General features: G+C 45.1%; 2 protein-coding genes across 7 annotated transcripts; one reads left to right on the plus strand and one right to left on the minus strand.

Annotated features, from left to right (window-relative positions):
• Positions 1 to 903: 903 nt before the first annotated feature.
• melt (melted) lies at positions 904 to 9,462 on the plus strand. 3 transcript variants are annotated; one of them, NM_001274566.1, is made up of 11 exons: positions 904 to 1,615; positions 4,614 to 4,899; positions 5,561 to 5,715; positions 5,774 to 6,025; positions 6,088 to 6,889; positions 6,952 to 7,694; positions 7,753 to 7,990; positions 8,097 to 8,266; positions 8,332 to 8,460; positions 8,525 to 8,806; positions 8,866 to 9,462. In NM_001274566.1, exons 3-11 carry the CDS (start codon positions 5,611 to 5,613, stop codon positions 9,121 to 9,123), a joined length of 2,979 nt encoding a protein of 992 aa, NP_001261495.1. In that variant the 5' UTR covers positions 904 to 1,615; positions 4,614 to 4,899; positions 5,561 to 5,610; the 3' UTR covers positions 9,124 to 9,462. The 3 variants fall into 3 exon arrangements, with proteins under 3 accessions (NP_001261495.1, NP_523953.2, NP_001014572.1); NM_079229.4 differs by lacking the exon at positions 4,614 to 4,899 and having other exon boundaries at positions 6,946 to 7,694; NM_001014572.4 differs by lacking the exon at positions 4,614 to 4,899 and having other exon boundaries at positions 6,946 to 7,694; positions 8,115 to 8,266.
• On the minus strand, positions 9,379 to 23,461 carry corn (cornetto). 4 transcript variants are annotated; one of them, NM_001274567.1, is made up of 8 exons: positions 22,324 to 23,461; positions 12,355 to 14,252; positions 11,979 to 12,288; positions 11,619 to 11,916; positions 11,351 to 11,560; positions 11,125 to 11,296; positions 10,448 to 10,669; positions 9,379 to 10,376 (listed from the first exon to the last, which is right to left on the minus strand). In NM_001274567.1, exons 2-8 carry the CDS (start codon positions 14,233 to 14,235, stop codon positions 10,164 to 10,166), a joined length of 3,306 nt encoding a protein of 1,101 aa, NP_001261496.1. In that variant the 5' UTR covers positions 14,236 to 14,252; positions 22,324 to 23,461; the 3' UTR covers positions 9,379 to 10,163. The 4 variants fall into 4 exon arrangements, with proteins under 4 accessions (NP_001261496.1, NP_729220.2, NP_001261497.1 ...); NM_168193.3 differs by having other exon boundaries at positions 9,379 to 10,394; NM_001274568.1 differs by having other exon boundaries at positions 9,379 to 10,394; positions 10,448 to 10,788.
• Between the last annotated feature and the right edge of the window lie 450 nt (positions 23,462 to 23,911).

Below are 23,911 nucleotides of genomic sequence, written 5' to 3' on the forward strand. Positions count from 1 at the left end.
GAGTGTGTTTGTCCAAACCGCGCTTCGAACGGGGTTCAAAGTCGAGGGGAAGATTTCCTAAAACTTCGACCTTGAGCCATCCATCTATCCTGTTTGACGTACGTAGTTTAACTTAACGAAAAGCTTTAGATAATTGGCCACGATTTTTCACGAATTAAGTTGGGTTTGTTTAAATGCAATCGCAACATCATCTGCCGATAGCAACATGTTGCTAGTGGCCAGTTGCTAAATCGTGCGCAACAGGTGAATCAGCAACATCGCAACAGCAAAGAAAAGGAAGCAGACACAAGAAGCAGCCTCTACATCTACATTTACATTTACATCTACAGCCACCGCAATAACAATAACATTGTTTTTTGTTTATGAATGAAAAGCGCAAAGGCAAAACAGCGATAAACTGGTGTGCGGCTAAGAAGACCAGCAAACTGGGGTAACAAAGAGGAGCCGACTAGGACACACCCTGGAAAAGTGTATTCAACGGATATTCAACAGATTTGTAGGCCATTAAATTAAGATTTCAATTAAATAAATTATCACAGTTTACAAATTTTTGTTTTCTTATTATTTGAAGGTGTCAAACCTTCTATGATTTTTAATCACTTCATATGTGTGATTCCTGTTTTGCAACCGGAAGTGGATTAAATGATTTCACTGCACACTTTTAGGCGCTCAAGAAAAATTCCGACCTCTACAAGTTTTCGATATAGAATGTTGAGTTAAAAAATCACAGTTGCCTTGAAAACCGATACACCTGTTCTGCGAAACGGTAGCAAAGGTGCTGAGAGAGAGTCCAGAGAGTGATAGAGAGAGCCAAGAGAGAGCGATCGTGCAAAACAAACAGGCAACAACAACAGGCACACCGACCACCACACCAGTCTCGGCCATTCCGAAAAATAACTCAGTTCAGTCTTCATTCGGGCCCAAACGCGTTCGCTTGGCCAGCGGCTCGTATCCGTCGCTTTCTTCGCCTATCGGTGTGTGCGTGCGCCTGCCTACGTGTGTGCCTGTGCATGCGAGTGTGTGTGTTAACAAAATGTGATTAGCAAAAATACAAAGAAATCAGGCATAGTGGAACAAGGCATTGTGGCTGAAACAACAGTCGGCGGCAGTAACAGTCGACACTAAAAAACAACAAAATATACACATATACATATATTAATAATAGTACATACGAAACATATCTTTTGAGATATACACGAAATGCGAAAATTTGCATAAAAAGCAATGCGCTGGCGCGGCAACAAAGCGCGGCCGTAAAAAAATAAGTAACGCCAACGACAATTCTGAATTTTGTGCTTTATCGGCAGCAGCAGCAACAATTAAATTAATATTGAACTACACCCAAAGTTAACAAAAGTAGCAGCCATAAAAAAAATACAACACCACAGCCGCAACAACAATAGCGGCAGCAGCAACAACCACAAACGTTGTCTACCTTTTTTACCTTTTCAAGTCTGTTGATTTTTTTTTTTTGGATTTTGTGTTGCTGCTGCAAGAGCGATGTATTGAGAGAGCGGCTTAGCTCCGAATCGGAAACCGACTCCGAATTCGAGGCCCACACTTCGAAGTGATACGGACTGGTCATCTGTCTGCCAGCAGCCGCAGATGCAATTCGGTGAGTTTCGCCCATTCACCGTTGCCGCATTCAAATTCGCAGACCGAAAGATACAATTTGAAATTGCCTCGATTGGATTGCGAGTTAAAACTTCGTTCGTTAGCCACTTACTTTATATGGGGTTTAGTGCTCTTTAAACATAATCAAAGCAATAATATGAAATTCGACAAATCAAACAGTGATAGGTTTTTTAAAAGTGTAACATTTATCTAATCGTGAGTGACTAAAGTTTGACCTTACAAACTTAATAATAAAGTATAATGTTATGCTTTTGCTATCTCCGCGTATGTTAATAATGTATGCATTTATAATTCATATATTAAATTCGAAACTAAATTCTCAACTTAAGTTTAATCTTAGACTTTTCAGAAGAGAGCTTATAGCTTTAAAGCAGAGTTAATAATACCACAAGATCAGTGTTATTCGCTAAATTCAAACGATTTTATGCCGCAATTTCACCAGATATTTCAATAAAAAGTTGCCCAGGTAGCCAGAAATCCAGAAAATCTCCGATCGCAGACTCCGCCAATCCCATTAAAATGTGCCAAAATGTGAGCGTTAGTATCTGTGGCGATATTTGTATATATTCCCGTGTGCCCGCTTCTTGTTGTTGGGCTAATTCGCAGCAATTTCTTCGTTCGCGGCCTTTTCATTAATAAGTTTCACGCGCCGCTCATTTTTCAACATACTCGCACTCCTGTCCCCGGAATCACCTCGTCTGCGGATCGGATTACCGTGTTGATGTTGTCTTTACTTTTCGCAGTCCCCAAATACTTGGCAAGGGGGGAAGGTAAAGGAGAAGCGGTACGAATAAATTATAATTTTTTGCTAATTCGTACATGTAGGTAGTTTTCGGCTTTCGGTGGGGTAGATAACATAATTTACCTGGTGATGCAATACACTTAAATATGAATTGGCTAAGAACGTATAAGTTTGATTTTAAATGCATACTGATTTTGAATAAATGTTGTCGAACATGATCGTCTCTCTATTTAACTCATGGATCGATCAAAACAGCTGACTTGGCAATTCAGTTTTGCTTATAAGAGATCTACATTGTGAAACTGATATTAAATGCATGCAATTGAAAAGATACATACTTCGCTCATTGTTGAGATAGTTCCCACACAAGAGCCTTACTACTACTCAACCTTAACCAATAGTTATTGATGACATTTGCAACCCAGATTTCAAATTGACTAGATAAATATATTTCCAATCGGAGGCATCCCAGTCAGCCAAACCCAACCCACCACCAGGTAGTCAGAAACCAAAACAGACGCAAAAACGGATTGTGCGATCGGAGTTAGAGGAAAACGAGTTTTCCAGCGACATCGACTAATACTAGTTATGTATGTTTTGCGACTATAAGCCGCCAAAAACTCCTTTTTCCCCCGAGGCGCCTTGCAGACTTTGAACCGACGTGTAATTGCAGTCGCAAGTTGCAAGTTGCAGGTTGCAAGTTGCCAGTGGCCAGCGACTAGTGGCTGGCAGTCGAGACACTTGACGCTCCTCGGGCCACATTGGATTGTCCAGGTATGACAATGGAATGCACAAACAAGAACCAAACACTTGCCAAGCACGCAATGCGACTCGGTTTCGGAAAAGCTCGGAATGCTCGCTGGATCAGAATACGTATACGTCCAGTGTGACGGTTATGTGAGCCGGCTGCCCGGTTCGCGGAAACTCCCAACAAGGAGATCCACGAAGGCCGTGCCACTTGGTCGGCTAGTCCAGCCCTGGCCAACAGGTAGGGTTACTCATAGCGAGGCATCTCTGTATCTGTGTCGCCATCTGGGAATTGAGTCATTCGCACGCTCTTCGAAAAGCACAGACAGACTTCTGTAAGTCGAACTGTGATCTTGTCACGTTCAAGATCTACAAATTGCGTGCATATCTTTTTCACTCCGAATATTCACGAACTTTGCGTCATCGAGTATATTCAAATATCACCCCGTGAGCCGCCTAGTCCTAGAAGTCTTATTGTGGGTTTAACAAATTCTTCAAAAATACTGATTCAAAATACATTTCATTACCTAAAATGGATTGTAGTTTCAAAACATATACATTTCGTGATTTTGAAATGCTTAAAGCTTGAGTAATCACAATAATTGACCCAAATTGCTGTCCAAGAGTCCAAGAAGTTCGACTGTAATAGAAAGGCTTGACGAACTAAGATATTTAGTGGCTGGCTTTATTCCGTTCCTGAACTCTGCCATTTTGTGGAGCAATGCAAATAGAATCTAAGCGAAGAGTTATGGGGCCCCGAATTTTGGCACAGCCTTTGTTTCCACTCTGTCTCCGAAATCTGGAGACCATGCCCTCCTCTAAACCTCCCCCCCCCTGCGATCTTGGGCCCGGGGCTTCGTGTGTATTAACCTGCCGCACCGGTTTCGGTTTATGTTTTAGCCAACGCCATCATCCATTACTTATACCCGAGCTCGAACCCCTTTTTTCATACATATGTGTGTTTCTATTTCTCTTTTAATTTTCTCTCGGGCGCTCAAAGTTGCTGCTGCTGCTGCTGCTGCCGCTGCTGTTGCTGCGACTTGTTGCTGCTTCTTTATTTATTTTTTAACCAGTTTTTCTGTTTGTTGTTGGTGCTGCAACCTGAGCGCGAATGAGCCATAAATAACAACAACCACAGCAGCCCAGTCGCTGTCTTCTGTCCCGATTTCCAGGAAGCAAATGTCTGTCCGTCCGTCCGTCCGCTTGTCGGCTTGTCCGCCCGTCGAGAGGCCCGAACCCAAACCCAAAGCAACCCGTCCCGTCTGCAATTCGCGTGCAGAGCCGCTTTGCCCGCCTGACTGGCCTCTATGGATTATGCAACTCTTGGTTTTGGTTTTTAGTTTTCGGTTTTCGGCTTTCAGTTTTCAGTTTTTATTTGAAAATTTAATAACCCAGGCGCGTTGGCGTTAGCGTCTGCTTCCTTGATGGCGCGACAGCCGCGCGAAATGACTTTTCTGCCAGCTCTTTTCATTTCATGTTTTTTTTTTAGCGCCCACGGATTTGGCCAGCCAGCAAATTCCCGGCTGATCCGCTAAGTCGCGTCTAATCCCTTGCCGGAATTTTGCTCATCTAATCAAAAGACCTGCATTCCACGAAGGTCCAAAGAACTCGACGGCAAGTTGGCCAAGAATTTACCGGTGCTATCAGCGGAACCAACAAGCGGCCAACTGCAAGTGGGCAAACACAAATAGCGTTTGCGGGAAACCCCACGGAAAACAGAGCCGCCGAATCATTTTCGCAGAATTTCTGGCCGGCCATACGGTGCAGATTCTTGGGTAAACAAACTAGCTTGTGCAATTAATGTGGGCCAATCATGGACTCAATGCGTATTAGTTGAAGGTTCCATAAAGATAATTGACCCAAATTTGTTTGCCATAAAGATAGTTGTTTTAGCTAGTATATTTCGCTTGGATTTCCGATATCACAAGTTCTCTGGCTGGGCTGCATACATACTCGTATAACATGAAATATACATTCCATCAGAGGCTGAGCAAGGGCAATTCTGCCTGAGAGTATCTTAGATAAACATCGAGGCAGTGCAACAAGTATTTGGTGTCCGCGGAATATCTATATTTATACAACTACAGCAACTTATATATGCACTTTCGGGACAATCGAGAATAGAACTGCTCTGGAGCAACAAGTAAATATTTTGGCGAAACCTCTATACAAATGCCCGGCGATAAGATAAAAAGTGGCTGCCAGAGGCGCCTGAACTTTGGCAATGGGCCAATTCCAAACATGGCAGTGAAAAAATGCACTGACTAAAATAAACAAATACACCCGACTAATTCTCATTGGATATAGTCAATTTCAATGGATCGTGATTTCTTTTGCAATACTAAAATATTAAGCAATAACTGCATATAAGAATATATAAATCGGATGCAATTTTTACAAAGATCCTTGTTAATATGGAATTCATATTTTTTTTAGTTGCTGCAGATGAAGAATTTTGACGAATACTAATTGGGGAATTCTCCACGATGCACGAACTTTTCAACAAAGTGCTCGCCAAACGCGATCTCTCAAGAGCCGGAGATCTCTTTTCCGTGCCGGATGCAGATATAGTCGACGACATCACGGAGGTGGTAGGTTATCTTCAGCATTGTTCTCAAATCGAAACTAATTGTATGAAATCCCTTAAAGCTTTCCGAGATCAGTCCGATCATCTCGCACGCGGACTATGTGAAGAACAACAATGACCAGAGTGTGGTGGAGATCTGTGTGACACGGGTGCTATCCTGCATCCGGGAAACGAAAACTGCGGAGCGATACTGTGCTGCTCTGGTGGATCTTCTGAGGACCTGTCTGCTATGGAACCTCCAACCCTCGGGAACAACAAAGGAAGAGCCACCCCATGCCAAGATTGCTGCCGATATCATCTCTAGCATTTTCCTGGTAAGACAAGCATCTTTCTAGATTAGATTTCATTTAATAACTATTTTCTTTATTTTTACTAGAACTATGACAAAAAAGAACTGATGAAAATAGCCCTTCCCGTCGCCGTGCAGTTCCTTCCGAAGGGAAACCGTGAGCTATCGCGAAACTTGGCCAGTTACCTCTCACTGGCGGCCATCGATCACGCCGGCTTGCTGAGCCCTCATACGGAGTCCGTGATGGAGTCCATTCTGTCCGGAAACTATGGTCTACTCCGAGTGCTTTCACAGGTGTACGAGGTGGCTCCGGAGGCGGTGACGCCACATGCACCACTTCTCATGCCCCTGCTGCCACAGTGTGATCCGCAGGAGAGAATGGCGGTGTTCCAGCTGTATCTGCTGATCGTTCAGAAGTCACCAGAGGTTCTGGAATCTTGCGTTCCGCAACTTTGTGGCTCCCTGCTCGATAGCGACACTTCTAGCATAACCATGCAGATTCTGCTGAAGCTTTCCCAGCACTCGCCCAGCCTTCTTGTCGACCATTTCGAGCAATTGCGCCTGGCAGCTAAAACCAATCCTGGAACGATTCCGCTTTGTGCCCAGATTATGACTACCGCGGGAATCGGGAGCAAGGAGACGGCCCAGCAGGCTTTGGACTTTGTGCTGGAGCACCTGCCCACGCAGGCACTCCTGCAACAGGAGGCCACTCGCCTCTGTTCCGCCTATCCGGTTTTGTTCACCGACAAAGTACTGGCCTGCGTGCGGCAGAAGAACGCAGCTCTCAGCTCGCAACAGGATGTGGGGAATGGCTTGGCGAACAAGACCTCTGGTGGTGTCACCATTGTCAGCTTGAATAGCTCCAGTCCCAGTCCGCCGCTTAAGCCAGGTAAGATCAATTATGATAAGCTTAAATAAAATATATACTAAACAAAAACCTTAAAGTTCCAGTTGGCGCACCAGCTATTAACACCACAATCGTCCAGCCGGCCAGCGTAGTCAGTGCCACGCCCACACCACCTCCATCCTCCGCCTCGGCGCCCATTGCCAGCTCCACGCCCGTATCGGCTGCCACGCCCACTCCCCAGCATGCGGGATACACGCGGCGGGTGAAGCTAGGCGATTCCCGGAGCACAGGTCGCCTGCATCCCGCCAGCAATACGCACCGGAGTGTGACCCGGTTGAATGTGGCCAGCGGATCCGTGGGAGGACTTCACAAGAGCATGACTCGGCTGAGTAACTCGCAGATTAACCAGCAACCTGGAGGCAGCTCCAATGGGAATGTCGTGGTGCAATCGGGGGCTACTCCGAAGACCCCAACTGGTCTAAGCAATCCGCCTGTGACACCAGTGCCGCCCTTGAGCAACAACGTGGTCATAACTGGACACAATCGACATGGTATACCTGTTACCTCTGGAGGAGTGACTGTGACCACGTCGCCCTCGAAGGTGCGACCACACTCCCAAGGACCATCAACGCTGCTCAACTCGAGCACGGTGCTGATGAAGTACAGCACGGATGCACTGAATCAATCGGTGGGCTCGATCTCCATACCACAGTCGGCAGCGGTGGCCACTTTGCCATCGACGCAGACACAGAATGCGGTATCCGTCCATCATGCCTCGCCGGCGCTGCCCCAATCCGCCAGCAATGGTCATGCCAAGTCAGTGATGAAACTGCCAGTCAACGGAAATGTAAGATACATCAAAAGGATAAAGAAGAATATTAAGTGATGTTAAATCTATTTTCCAGAGCGAGGTAATCGTTTCGGGACCCACCACCAATGTGGCACCTCGGCGCAGCGATAATACCAGCAGGACCCTACTGAATGCCAACAGTGTCATGGACCAGCGGATGAGCACCTTTGAGCCATACCAGATTATGCGTGATCCTGTTCAGCAATTCTGCGAGAAGAACTTCAATTCGATCAAGTCCTACATGGATGAGGTATCGCAGCATCTGCCGCCGCCCACACGTTGCAGCATTGAGGGTAAGTCCTTGGAGCCGCAATCCTTTCCCTCAATCTCTAACTCCTTCCCCGTACATCCCGCACATAAACACACATCCCAACATACACACACAAACACATCACACAGTTTCCAATGAATTTGCAGAGCGTCGTACCAAAAAGGTGGCCAAACTGCATTTCGCCTGCCAGATTCGTGGTCCCCATTGCCTGTACTCCAAAACTTGCTTCACGATGCGAACTCGGAACCCCAAGACCTGGATACATATGATGTTCCTGGACTTTCAAGTGCGCCATTTTGTGAGTGCTCTCAACTTTTCACCTGCATTAGGTCCTTTTAATTTTGTATGATTTTTAAAATTTAGGTGAAGGAGAAGTGCGTGCTTAGCACGCGGGAGTCCGGCATTAGCAATCTCAAGAATATTTGGCAGATACTCAAGTGCGAGAACCGCAGCTTCACCGAGCTGGTTACCAGTCAGTTTCCTCAGGTTAAGGTGGGTCAATACCTCTTCAAAATGCCATAAGCTATAGTATCTCTTATACAATATAATTTTTCAGGACCGCGAGATCCTGGTGAACGAGCTGCGTCACTCGGGCTTTCTGGATGTGTTCGAGGTCTCCAAGACAGACAAGTCCAACCCAAACTGCAATGAGTTGGAATACCAGTGGGGCTGCTTCCTCTGCAATCATCCGGACAAGGCGGTGGGCTTTCTCAATGGCAGCAATCAGCCCATGATCGAGGGCCAGCTGAAGGAGAAGAAGGGCAAGTGGCGACTATTCAGGCGCTGGCGAACGCGCTACTTCACTTTGTCCGGAGCGCACTTGTCCTGCAAAGGCTCTGTGAGTATATCGATAGACAAACTTAATCTTAAATCTTACTAAATCTTAAATTATTTCAGAGCGGAGGTGAGAGCATCGATGTGAATCAGATACGTTCGGTAAAGGTATCTCGTGGTGCCCGTAACATACCGAAGGCCTTCGAAATCTTCACCGCCGACCAGACATTAATACTCAAGCCCAAGGACGGCAAGAATGCCGAGGAGTGGGTGCAGTGCCTCAGCATCGTGGTAGCCCACTCGCAGGCCCGAGATAATCCCACGGCCAAGACGAACAGCCTGCCCGCCCGCAGCATAGGCAGCAGCAAGCCCTCCTTCTAGGATTCTAGGATGCGATGGCATCCAAAAACCCCATGTGAGATTATTTGTAAATGTAAAGACAGAGCAACGGCAACACACAAAAGACAAACAGACAAAGGATCGGCGAGCACAGGACTCTGCCGACTATATACACACCATATATATACAATATATCATTATATATATATTATATATACCTTGGGCCTATGTCCTTAGACTTAACTAGCATGTACTTACCATTTCAAGGGATTTCAAAAATTTTGCGAAATTGTTTTTATCATTTATAGTTGATTTTTATACATATGTATTTAGTTTATGCTTATTTATTGTACGTGTATTAAACAAACAGCTTGCTTTCGCAATCGAATGCTTCAGTTATTTTCAGTGCGCGAGGTTTGGCTTTAACAAACCCGTTTTTAATCTCCAACTAATGACTGAATGGCGAATTGTAGCTGCAATCATAATTTTGGCAATGCGGCAAGGAATTCATCGGTTTGAGGTGTGCCATATCTCAAAGGATATTTGAGGCAATTTCACATAAGCAATTGTTCGCTTTCAATATCAAGCTAAACTTATTCTTAATCTGTTGCGCTATATTATCTTAAATGGTGTGGCATGATGGAGTTCTTTAGTTTGAAGTGCTACTCAACAAAGTCGAACTTAACTCTAGGAAAAAATTTAGTTCTAGCAATTTTCATAATACTTGAATCCGAATACTTGGTAGCCCATTACTGCAGGGCTTGAGAAATAGATTTTCAGACGAAAAGTATGCAGCATTGAAAGTCTAAATGCTGCAGGGTATGCTATATTAGCTAAATGCAAAACCAACTCAAATGGAATTCTAGAGCACTTGTGTGCAGCGGCTTTCATAAGTCTAGTTGCAGTATGGAATGGAATGCGTTCTTTAAAATATTCTTTCTTTTGGACGTGGTTAAAACATCTAGAGCCGCAATCGATGCCTTTCAAATTGGACGCAAACATTTTTAACTAACTACGTAAAAGTAAACAACGCTCAAGATGTAATAGTTAACTAGACAATTAACAACAGTTTTTGACACAATTCAAGGCGTGGCCACATCGCCGTTGGCATTGTGATCCGTTTCGTTCGATTCGAGTAGCTGCGTCCAGTTGGCATTCGTCCTGACCACCTCAATGTCCTGACGCAGTTGCTGGAGCGGAGCATGCAACTCCGTCGGCAACGCATTGTCAAGGACGCGGGAGACGTGCTCCAATTGATTGGCATAGATCCTAAGGCGTTCCACATTGTTGTTATGCTGATGAGGAGATTGGACCTGCAAAATATACTATTTTAAATTCAATTTAGGTATAGATGATCACGACTCACCTGAGTACCATTGGCTATTTCGAGATATCCACGCACCCGTGGGTCCTTCAGCTGCCCACCCGCCTGCCACATTTTGAGCAGATTTAGAATACCGAGGACATCGCCCTGGTCGGAATCCTGGTTGGGAGAGAGCAGGCGCATGGGCGGGAACTCGGTGGTGGGCGACAGCTTCTTGTAGCTGCTGCAGAGTGTGCTCAGTGTGCAGATGTCCTCGTTGAGGCGCTGGTCAGGATTATTGGATGATATGCAGTTGTGAAGAAGCAGCAGCGTGGTGGTTACATGGCAATTAGTTTGGGTTCTCATTTTAAACGAAATAGTGCACTTTTAAACTTGATTTGGGACTGTCGTACCATCGAGATGTCGTTTGTTTGATGATTGTTCGATGATTCAGGTGATGATGAAATAAGGCGAAAGAAATTATATCGAAAGTTCGTTCAATAGCTACGACTAAGGCACAACTCAAGATGTCAATAAGCCAAGTAATTTATTCAAAATTAGAACTACAACTAAACTAAATCAATCAAATAAAATAAGATCGCGATCGAGATTGGTATACAAAATATGAGAGTATATATCTGACGGTAAACGATAACGGATATATATAGAAATGTCTTCGAAGGATGCGCAACAGAAAAGTCCACAAAATGCTTAGCGGCAATCAAGTCTTAAAACCTTACGTCGATCTCGTTGCGATGGCGCTGCATTTCGGCCTTGGCGCCACTTAAGTCGCTGCCCTTGATCATCAGCTCCTGGGTGGCATCCATGAGTTCGTCCTGCAGCTTCAGGTTAACGTCCTCCAAGTCTTTTAGTTTCTCCAGCATGTCCTCCTTGTGCTGCTGCAGTTTGTTCCTGAAACACATAATTTATTAATGAGTTGCTACTCAAAATATAACTAAAACTCACTTATCAACTATCAATTGTTGTATGCAGTTGTCGTTGTCCAGCTGAACCAATCGCAGGACTTTGAGCAATTTGGTCACCAGGGTGTCCACTTCGATCACCTGGTCCACCACAGCCTGGGCGGTGCTGTACTCCATTAGCGAGGGCAATTCCGTCAGTTCCGCCAGCGAGTCATGGCAACTCAGCTCCTCCGTGTTGCATTGATCGCGAGGACTGGAATGAGAGTTACATAAGGTATAAGTCGGATAAAGTAACGTCAATGATAACCTACTTCATGGGCATGCCATTCATCTTGTGCATGTGCAGCTCCATTTGCTGGCGATTGGTGATGGCCTGGGATAATTGCTGCAGGGAATCATCCCCACCGGCTCCCCCATTAATATTGTTCTGATGGCTACATTGACTAATCAATTCCGTGGGCAGCTCTATTTGCGAGATCATCCCCGTGCAGGATGAGACCATGTTGTGCGAATGCGAATCATGGTGTACCACATCCTCCAACACATTGTCCATCATCAGCAGGCAGGGTTCCGTCTCCGAGTCCAGCATTTCCGTTGAATCGGAATCGTCTACAGAGTATAGATGGAATATTAATATTTTACGCTTTTAAAAAGGCAATTGTTTACATTACCTCCATTTCCCTGAGGCTCCTGACCCTGAGTTCCGGCGGAAACCGCTTGAGCTGATCCTAATCCCACTCCATTCTTTTTTCCCGCCTGTCGAAGGGACAAGCGCTTGCCGGAATGGGTGGTGGCTTGACGAATGGCACCGATGACAGCGGCTATGAAGGACTGATTGCGTTGCGGGGATAAGGAACCATCGCTGGCCAGGACCAGAGTGTGAATGGCATCGCCACTAGCTGCAGGACAAATGGGCAGGTCCAGGCCATTGGGCCTTTGTCCGTTCTGAACGTGCTCCGTTTCTGCTTGGAAACGAATGTCCTGTGAAGAAAAAGGGAATTATATATGATGCATATAACTTATGGTGTTTAGAAAATAAAAACCCACCTCCAAGTCCTGTTCGGAAATACTGTAGGAGTAGACGAGCTGTTCCACTAGACCATCCAAACGGGAGTGTAGTCCCGAAAGGGCTGTGGATGCTCCAGCTACAGAGGCATTCTGCTGGTGGATGAGCTCCCGAGATTTGTTCTCCAAAGCGGTAAACTTGGTCTGGAGCAGACGGTTCTCCTGGCGCCTCTGCTCATTGAGTCGCACAAGATGCCTGCACTCATCCCGCAGTACCTTCGCCTCCTCCTCGCGATTGGCCAACTGCAATTTGACGGCTTGATAATCCGCTTCCAGATCACGCAGAGCATCGCACTGAGCTGCCTTCTCGTGCTGCAGGAAGTCCTGCAGTTCACTTGATTCCTGTTCGATGGCGGCCTTCTCTTGGAGCAGCAACTGTTGCGTGGCCAAGGATCTTCGCATCTCCAACTGCAGAGCGCGACACATGGACCTTAGCTGACCTATCTCCTGCTGGCGCTCGAAAAGCTCATGGCCACTGATTTGGATCTGGGACTCCAGCATGAGTAGACTGTCATGACCACTGCCATCACCACTGTCCTCCGACGTGGGTGTTCCCGCACTGGCACTGACCACTCGAGCCAGCTCCAACATACCCATCACTCGCTCTGTGTTCAGATGCAGCTCCTGCTGCATGGCCAGTTTCTCCTCCCGCTCCCGCTGCAGTTTTCCACTGAGTTGGCGCACCTCATGACGCAGTTGCTCCAACTCGAATTCCCTTTGGTCTGGCTCCGCTTGGGTGCTTTGATTCCGCTGCTCTACGGCGTCCACGGCACGAGTTTGCAATAGTCCGCCGCCCAGGACTTGCTCCAAATCCTCACTGGTCAGTGCCGTTTGCACTGCAGTCTCGTGATAGATTCGCGTCCTGGGCGTTGCCGGTTGAGGTCTTCTTAGGGAATTGACCTTAGCTGCGGCGGGAGCCAAGCTTCTACGACTCGTAGGAACCACCATTACCGAGGAAGTCATGCGGGCATCTACAATTGCTGCACGGCTGATAGAGTTGCTCCTCGATAGTCGTCCCCCAGTGAGATCCTCCACGGACTGCTGCTTCCGGCGACGTGGCAGTGTTCCGCCGGGTGCAGGGCTTCCTCGCATTCGATTTGTCGTAACTTCCGGAGTCACTGACATTCCGCGACGAGCTGCTCCTCGATTCGCTGGCCAGCGACCATCGTCGGAGGGGGTGCCCGGTGTCCTGGCTCGACTCAGCGATGGTGTTCTCTGCACCTGGGTGAGCCGTTGTACAGACTGCGCCCTATTCAGGGCATTGGGCAGTGTGTCCGGTTTTTGAGGTCTAGCCAGGCGGGAGGAAGAGGGTGTGCCCGTTGTACTGGGCACTCGAAATGAGGACGTCGAAAGGCGCGCCTTGTCCCTGTGAGTTGAGGGTGTGCCAGGAGTTCCTGGTGCCGCACTATTTCTAGGCAGACTCTCAGCTCTCTTTAAGTTGGCCACCCTGCCTCGTAATTGATCCTTGGCAGGAGTTCCCGTTGGCTCCGGCTCAAACATGGCCACTTTCTTCTTCACCGAACCGGTTCTCCTCGGAGGCGATGTCTTCTCACTGCCCGTTTCACTGGGAGTCTGGGCTACCGTGGTCACCTTCAGTTCGCAGCTGTCGTAGATCTCCTCCAGACCATTGCTACTGGTGTAGCCCCCACTGGTGCTGCTCAGGCCACGTTGCAGGGTGATCCGCGAATGGCAACAACTGGCTACATCCAAACCACTGTCGCTGCCATCGCAATTGCCCGGGGTGACAACAGATTCGCTCAGCTCCAAGCTGGTCATGCCCACGACCAGCTGCTGCTCCTCCAGGCACACTGTTTGCTGCTGTTCCTCCGTTTGCGAATCCATCTCAAAGAGAGTGGCGGACATGGCCGACCACTAGTCGCCTGTGCATGCAATAAAGGAGAAAATGGGAGATAGTTAGTCAGAGCACTGAGGAAAATAAAGTAATAAAGCATGCTAATATTCTCTATATTATCATATTGGTATAAAAACAATGAATTAATGTGACAACCCACACTCTAAAAGCTGGACCAGCATAAAATCTTCGAAGATTAAAGATGATTTATTTTGTGCAGTGCAGTGATTCACTTAAGATGACCCACATTTCGGGATGCGTATTTTTGGGATGCTGGCATTTCGGACCGATCCCCATTTTCCCGCTCCCATTCTCTCGGCATGCGACACAAACAAGTTGCATGCCACCGACCTTTTTCCGAAATGCAAAAATAGGATTTGCGAATACAATTCATTTTTTCGGTCAAGTTGCCCGGCACGCAACCCAAAACAGATGGACGATGGACGGGTGGATGTGGTTGCATGCATTGTGACCAGGACGAAACGTTTGGCCCCCAGGCTACGATTGACTTGAACTAGTTTCCGTTTCGGAGAGTGACACGACACGAAATGTGCACCTGCCGACATTACAACAAAGTGGGCCATCGCCGGGGGTCTGTCGTAAATAAATTATGAGGAGCATTGTCTCGTGGGGTCGTCATCGTCGAAATAATTGAGATTGCCACCACACATTTTACACATTTGTGTGGCTGTGTGTGGCACGTTGACCCAACTGACAGACGGCTGTGGGCCATCATTGCGGAACTTTCCAAACTCGCATCCAATTTGGCATGCCACATTGTTGTGCCAGAAATCCGCTTCGCAATTCGCACTTTATCACATCCATCATCATTCTAGTTGAGTCACATTAAGATTCATACGAGACCAGGTCATAGAGGTGTTGTTGTTTATCGAAAAGTGGATTTTAATTTAAAAGGTGTAAATAGTGCTAAGTAAAGGGTGTATTTATTTTTAGTTAATGGTTTGTTCTGATCCTGACTTGGGTAAACAAATTTTTCAATATTTCTATATCCATTTTTAAATCCTTCATATAAGGGCATATATCCTGTAGTGTATGGGTATTTCGGCTTCATCACCAATTTAAGTGATTTAAGTTTGAAATTTCCCGCTTGTTTGGCTTTGCATTACAGTCCCAGTTAGACACACGTCATTAGCGTCATGTTTGTTATGCGATCTCCCAGAGATTTTGGGCCAATTTTGATGATTTCATCACGCAGGTGAGGTGACTGCGAAGGGAGATCTTAATGACGTTGCTCCAGTTTTCAGCAAATTGGAAATTTATTTGAAGCGAATTACAGTAAATTGCTGGCCAGACCCAGACTTGGCCAATTGCCAACCGGTTTGGCAGGAATGCCCTTCATGCTCTTTTCCTCAACCAGCATTATTTTTTTTTCAATTTTCTTCAGCCAGAATGGAAGATCCTGCAAACGACCTTGTTTACGATATGTTAAAGGCTGTCTCAAGTCGTGCCCGCCACTCGGTCGATGCTCGAGTTGACTTTAAAGAGACGTTGCAGCCGGCTTGGCTCGTTTTCCCATCTTCCCATCTAGACATTTAGACATCCAGACAAGACAGACAGCCACCTAATGAAGACCACTCGAAAGCGCTGATGGGGAAGACTCCAAGCCAAGCGCCTCCTCACTGGTCACCCCCCCTGCTGGGTGCTAAAAAAAACCAAGGCAAGGCGAAGCCATAAACAGCCACATGTCCACACAAAGATAAACACACACACACACACACACACACACACATACAATGTACATATCTGCTGGATACACATCGTGGTAGAGAAATAGAAGGGAAAGGATGGCAAGTCGGGATTGGGATTGAATGTGGCAACGGGAACGGCAATGAAGTTGTCGCCGCTAATCCACGAATCGATCGAAATGCCATGGCCCTGGCAGTGAAAGATGCAAGTCTGCCGAGAGGCCGGAAAAAACTAGTTTTGCATCCGAGGCGGCTGAGGTCTTATCGAAGTTGAAGTCGCAGTCGCGGAATTATTTGAATAAACCGGAACTGACGCTGCATAAATGCACTGCGAGAAACGATTGCCACATTTGAAAATATTATCGTTCCATAAATCGTAGAAACGGCTATTCATATATCTCTGTAATGATTGTAATGCATGAGAAAGTTGACTCAATCGATTTATGTATATTAATAATTAATAATATTAATTCTAGATCTTTACAAACTGTATCTCGAAACGTTAAGAATATGCCATTAAAACACATTATTCGCTTGTTTTGTGTAAATGAAAGATCTCACAGTGAGCTACCAAGAAATACCCCCATTTGTCTCTGGATAATGTTGCAGAATGCAACATTGTTTTAGCGCATAATAGTTCAAGGCGAAAGCTATATAAATACATACTAACCCACGCTCGTTGAGCGCGGTGAATAGAAACCCTTGAGGGCGATTTCGTCACGGCACATTAACTCCAATCAATAGACAGAGTGAGTATTCCCCTTTCGGAAGGGGTTCACTAATTCGATTAAGGCGCTTGGCAGAGCAAGAATATGTAGCCCCAGCACTGCGACTCGACGTCGTCGCAATGTCGCTGACTTTGCCAAGTTAATTGCACTTAGCCGTGTTGTGCGGCTGGGAAATGGAAAATGGGGAAAAGTTGCAAGAGATGCATGTGCCACAAGTGGCGCGCTTAACGCTTCGCTCGGCATTAATTGCAACGTTTGATGTCCCTGATGCGTCTGCTGGTGACTGTCAACGGTCACACACCAATCTTGCCACATCGCAGACATCTTTCATTCATCTCGGATTAGCATCCATTCGTTGACCAGAAGGAGGAGGCCTCGTCTCAACGATTTCGCTGATTTTACAACCCACTCAATGAGCAGAGTTTGGGATCGTTAAGATAAGCTGGATTAAGAAAAGTTACAGCAATTAACTCTCGCTTTTTCCAATCGAAATTTCCCAGTCGGACTGCAGTGAAACCAGAGTTTTTACTTTTATTTCTCCTCAAGTTTATTTGCTGATCTGCAGAATTGAAAGGGTTATCGCATAGGCGACCATGGCTATTTTCTGGGAAGCGCTCAGCAATTTGCTCCTCAATTATGCATTCTCATACAAATAGATATATGAGAGTATGTGCAAATCGCATGACAATTCAGACCAGAATCTGCATAGACAGCGCGCTCTATGACTATAAAGCAATGTGGATATAACACTTTAATTCAAGCTATTGTAAAAATTTATTTACCAAAAATCTAGCACTCACGAGAACTTATAAAATGCTAATTTGTTTGGGAATATTTTAGTATCTGGTCATACATTACCGAAACGCACTGTCTGCATGTGCATATGATTATTTATGCGATCGCAGTTCCTTGGCCACTGATGCTGTGCCACATGTTCGAGAAATGGGGGAAATACAAACGTTCACTTGCATAAATTTCTCCGCCCATTTTATTTCGTCTGTTGTGGCGGCAGTTGCATTGAAAACAATTTATTTCCCCATACATGCAGTGAGTATCTACGGCAATTTATTTTTTTTTTGTGTCGCAGATTGAAAATGGGGGGATTAGCGGAACCCCTTTCATGGCCCAATGCCCACATTCTGGAACTGGAATTCCAGATACTCGATGCTCAATTGATGGGGCTTCCCTTTGGGCGGGAGTTACTTCTGGCGATTGGTTAATTGATATGGAAACGGGTGTTATGTTCTAACAGTCAAAACAGGTGGTCGTGCGTGGGTGACTGCCACGCCCACGCGGCGAAGTCCACTCCCCGAAAAACGTTTTGTTGTTTGTCAAAGCACTTCCTGTGCTGCCAGCGGATCCACGAAACTCAAATGAAGTGAAACATTTGTGCCGCGAATTACAATCGAGTTGCCCCCGGTCGGTGCCCCTGCCCCATCCACACACACACCCCCCCCCCCCTTTTAGAGTTGCCGCCCGCATCTGCCGAACAGCCCATGCCCATTCCCCTTGCCCCACCCCAAAAGCAAACACCATCCTCTCCGCCCCCACCCGGTGCAGTTATAATGAGTTGCAGTTGCAAGTTGTGCGCATAGTTTTCGTCTGGGGGACGAACGTCAATTCAAAACTGAGCACACAAAAAAATTGTGATATAAATAAATAGAAAAAAAAAAAAAAAAAAAATCGCACTACAAAATATAATTGAAATCTATTACAACCTAACTTTTTAAGTCTGGCTAACAAATATTGGAGATATAGCATTGTAAATAAGATTTATAACGATTTTCCCTCAGTGCACGGAGCAGTTTTTATTGGCAGAAGGGGCAGGAGTCGTCGCAGTGGGCAGTTGGGGAAGTCGAAGAACTTTCCGACTCTTCCGGGTTCTTCCCCCATCCCTCCCCCCTTCACCGCCCTCTGACTATCTGGCTTCGCCTATATTTTGGTGTTTTCGTTCTGTATTGCACCTGCCGACTTATCGCGCATTATGCACACAGAGCGAACCAGAAAAGTGTAAGCATGATTTTCTAATTTTTAGCCGATTCCCCTGTCTCGACTTTGCGGCTTTTCTTCATTTTTCATTCTTTTTTTTTTATTATTATTTCTTTGTTTTTTTTCCAAAACAGTTTCAATTTGTTTTGGGGCTAACTCCCTCCATCGCTGTTGTATGTGTTTGGGGTATCAAAGAAAGAACTGAAAGCGAAAAGGGGCGGGGTAGAAAAATCTGGGGATTGGGGGGCGTGGCCGGGTCTTATAGCGGTTCCAGCTGGCTGTCACGAAGGCGGGTTTTTTGGGCGCTCTCGGGGATCGGGAATATTGGGTAACGGTGATCGGGAATTCGGCACTAGCCATCAGATATTGGGCAACAATAATAGTACGAGTAGTCGGCGTAGCAGGAAGAATCGGCCGACTGAATCGCTCATCGCTTTTGAAGTTTCAAAGTTTGCCTCTGGTGGTGTGTTGTTGTTTGATTCAGACGCAGCAATGTTGCTGTTGTTGTTTTCTTTGGTGCCGTAAAACTATAAACAATTTTTGGCGGCTTCTCAGTCAACAGCAACGGCACGCAAATGTTTCGCTTTTCATTTACTGGAAAGTTTTTTCGAAAAACAGATTGGGCAAAATTGAAAGGAAAGGTAGCTCCAAGAGCTGGAAACTACTTCAAATTCTGAGGATTAAACTGCCTTCAAAAGTGTTTAAATGCTTCAAGAGATGTGCATAATATTCCTTTAAACCCTAGAAACTCTTTTTGTAACCTAAGGAACGCATTAATCACGTTTTCGCGCATATGTCTAAAAATAGGTTTTTATTAGGCTGACAGCGATTGAAATGTATTCCGCCAACGGAATGGAGTCTTTTGTGACAAATGTGCCGCACTTGATTTGTTTCAGATGTGCTGAACCGCCGAGGGCGGAATATCGTTTGTTGGCCTGGTCCAAATGCGAACCGGAATAGACCGACGAAGACCGGAATGAAATTGAAATGGTGACTAGTGAGCTCTTTGTGAAACTCTCCGGCTTAATTAACAACCCATTGCGTTGGCAATTACGCCAACTACTAAAATTATTTGTCATATGGCGGAGAAAGTAGAGATTGCGGCCTGATCTCCAACGCGGCGTTCGGATACTATGGCCTATGGCTGGTCTTCGTTGGTCTTTTAACAGTTTGGGTATCAAAGAAAATGGCTCTTTACGACATGCCATAATACACATAGTTTTCATACCAATGCGAGTAGAAACAATGAGTGGTGTACTTCACGCTCTGCAAAGTTTTTCAGCGGCATGCGCCACACGACACTCCGCTGCCAAAAGTGGCCTAAAGGGGGTGGAAGAGGGGCGGGGCGGTCTTGACCATTGACCAGCAACGCTCAGAGTTGAGCTTGACTGGAGGCAATCCATAAAGCCGAGCCAAAGCCATGAAAGCACACCGCAAAAAATGTATGCCTTATCAACGTAATTCTCAGTAATGCTAAACTCAAATCGATATATATGGCTAAGTAATGACTTTCAATATATTTTTAGACTTTTAATTACTTTGATATGATAACAATATACTCTCACTGTAGATAAGTGTCTGTATTTTCGATATAAGAAAAGTGAACTGTAGATATACATACAACCAAACCATTAGAATAGAACACCCATACAAATTCAATTTTTTCTCGCAGTGCATGCAACGCCGAAAGCGGCACAGACAAAGCGAATGGAATGGAAAGCATCTGGAGACGCCTGAAAGTCTCGCCTGAGAGCCTCGCTCATTGTCAACGCGCGTCTCGAGTGTGTCTTGGCAAGGTTCCAGTCCAGGCCGGGTTTTCGTCTCCAGAAGCGTTCTCTCAAGGCATAAACCTCTGAAATGGTATAGCCGAATGGCCATTGTCTGGAGAAAGACGAGATGATGAGGCTGCAGCTTGAATTCAGCTCTGTTTGCCCTCGTTTATCGTGTTTCCATGGGGTTGCCAAATCACAAACGAGGCGAATCTGGCCATTCAACTGACCTTGAAAACCAACCCAGACATGTGTTCGCTTATGAGTCCGTTACTGATTATAAACAATGCAACATTTGAACAAGGGGTACCAAGCGGAGTGTGGTGTGTCGCCAAAAACAGGCTCAAATCAGTGAGCTGCTAAATTTCGCACACTTCAAAAACTTGTTTATCATAAATTACGGCCATTGTTATTGAGATACCCGCTAATCGGGCACATTTGTATATGTATATCAGGGGAAACACATTGAAAATGCAATGTGTTATTATCTTTTGGGATAGGGGGCAGGCCAGCCAAAGTGGTAAGAAGTGCTAAAGCTGAAAAGTGCTGATAACTCCTATCGCCAATTGGTGTGTGGGAAAGCGAAATGTGTCACACGATTTGTTCGACGAGTGGAAAGTACAAGAACGGTGGCTTGCTTGCTTCTAGCGGCTCTTGCACCGGAAACTGCACTAATTGATGCTTAATTAGCGATTTCCTCAGCTCACTCTCCATTACGACATCCCCCACTTCAAGTCGCCAAGTTGTCGCATTATGGAGTAACGGCTAACATGTCCGCTGCTCCATCAACCGGGGCGCTTATGAATATGGTAAACGCCATTTAAGCAGGCCGGAAAAATGGTAGCATATACCAATTATTAATTCAAGGAAATGGGAATCGATTGAGCACATTGATACTATTTACTTGACAAATGTATATACTTTTCTAAGTAAACTTAAAACGCAATTGCTTGCCTAAATCCATGCAAACATTAAGTATTACCAAACTTTTTAAGCAAAAAGTTTGGTTTTTGCTACATTTCCCTTTGTATCTTTAATGCAAAAACGTCATGCTGACCTCCATTTTGCAGCATAACTTTTTGCAGTGTGTCAAGTTGTGACTGTTTGACTGACTGAGTGACGGACTGACATTAAATTGCACTCTTCCTGATTGCTTCGTCGCTTCAAAATCGATTATCGCCGAAGTCATGCAACTGAAATTATATTCACCGCTTGCCACATCCATATATGTATGTACATATGTACATACGTATATACGCTTTTACATACAAAGTTAACGCTGCATAATGAAGCGGACTACGTGGCTAGGATACAAAATCCGGAAGCCCCTCAGTCCGGCGGTCCTGACCTTTTTAATTTCAGCTAAAAACCAAAGCCGCACGACGCCAACACACCTCTGACCCACCACAACCACCCTCTCGCCCACACGACGATGTGGCTTCAACATAAGACGCAGCTCATATTCGATAACCACTTTCTACCCGCCAATGAGTTACAGTGGAGATTGGGTAAGCTTAACTTTTATCCTGATACAAAAAACAAAATATTTGCTTAAATTTGGCTTGTTACATAAGCAAAACTTTCATTTTCTTCGTAAAGAAAATTAATTGTACTTAAATGCTATGGAAAAACTATAAAATTTTACACGTAAGAGCCATTTGCCTTTCCCCCATATCCCACATCCATTATAAAAAAATATAAAAAGGACATTAAGATTTGTTAATCGATTTCAATTTAAAACTGACATTAACAAACAAAAAAACGATGTATCAGTTGGTATTAGTAAACTTTCTAAGACCAAGTGAAGGCAATTTCTAATCAGTTTGTGCTCAAAGCGATATTCTCTGCAATTTAACTTAGAACTCGCAGAATGTTCTACTTAGTGGCGTTCCACTGTAGCTACTCACCCACGGAGCTGGAGTTGAAGGAGGAAAACTGTGCCAGCGGTTGAGGAGGTTGAGGCTGCTGCTGGAGTTTCGTTCGTTGATTCGCTCGTTTGCTGTTTTGTTTGTTTGTTTGTCGGATTGTTGCTGTCTTTGTCGCTCAGTTGTTGTTCCTTTGGTGGGCGACGATGGAAATGTCAGAGGGTCGCGGTATTGGTATTACGGCCTCCCAGGGCATTCTCTTTTCGCTTGAGTTTTGATTTTTTTTTTTGCTTTGCCTGATAATTCTATTATTGCTCTCGCTCTCTTGGGGGGGAGTGCAAAATAATGGATGGCAATTCGCGGACGGAAATTTGCGAATTTAGCGCGTCGCTTCAATTTTGTGCAAATTGAATGCACAAACACTGAGAAGTGGAGAGAAATTACTAACTTCGGCGTTCTCCCTGTCTCCCACACACACACATACACGTGCACGCGCGAAATTTCGTGACAGCTGCAGCTGGAGAAGAAGAAGAGCATGAATGATCGCTCAAGGACTCGGTATCGTCCTGCCGTTTCCTCTCTCTCTTTCTCTCTCTGGTTCACTTCCTTTTGTTGTTCCGTTTACCTAACACAACGGCTTATTTGTATTGTCAGGACCAACTCACACACACGCACATACACGTACACTAGCGCACTGCAGCTGAGCCCAAAGGAAAAATCGATGATGAATCTGCGAATTAAAAGTCTATAGCCGCACATCGATTAATCTGCAGCTGAAGCGAGTCGCTTTAATTTAGTTTTTCAGCCTTGTTTTTGCTGCTTACGAGGAAAAAGACAGCAAGGCTTCGTTGAAAAACCCGTTCGGCGCGCAGGAAAGTCGGAAAAACGAAAATCGTATAGCGGCTTGGTAACAAAACGCGCCCACTCGCGGAAAACAACAAGTTTAAATATTAATTAAATCGATTTATATTTACTAAATCATAATATACATCGCTATTACTTCATGTAGGCGAGCAGAAGCACACTCCACGTCGAATTTATTGTTCGTTTGCTTAAAAAATCAGTTTCAATTGCCGCAACTCCGTTGGCATTAAAGTTATAACGATGTTTCTTTAATAATATTTTTTAATGGTAACCGAAAAAACAGCGCGCGCTGCTGCGCTCTCCCGAAAAATTACAGAGAGAATGCGTTGCGAGCTGCTTATATAGATTTTTAAAATATCAGAGAAACCAAATGATGGTAATGTAAAAATACCAAAGCCGGGAAATCGCGTTTTAACAGTCTGTTAACAGTCTGGCGTATCACACTGTTAATTCTCTTCAGCGGTTAAATGTATCTATTGGATGCGCCAAATATATCTTATCCATATTAACAGCTATTTTGATTAAGAAAACTTAGACTCGTTTAGTTTTATTTAAAATTTTTTAATAGTTTTGAATTATTATACCTTTTGTCGATTTTTAAATATAAGTAAACGTAAGGAATGATTTTAACCGCTTGTGGTTAAGACTGCATATTTTGGCGGGCACAATTCAAAAGCAATCATGAAAATACCACAATAAAAATACTAGTCTCAAGCGGTAATGTCTTATACGTAGTCTTATACCTTAAAATTAAATAGCAGTTCTG

This window comes from Drosophila melanogaster, chromosome 3L (genome assembly GCF_000001215.4).
Source record: "Drosophila melanogaster chromosome 3L".
Lineage (NCBI taxonomy): Eukaryota > Metazoa > Arthropoda > Insecta > Diptera > Drosophilidae > Drosophila > Drosophila melanogaster.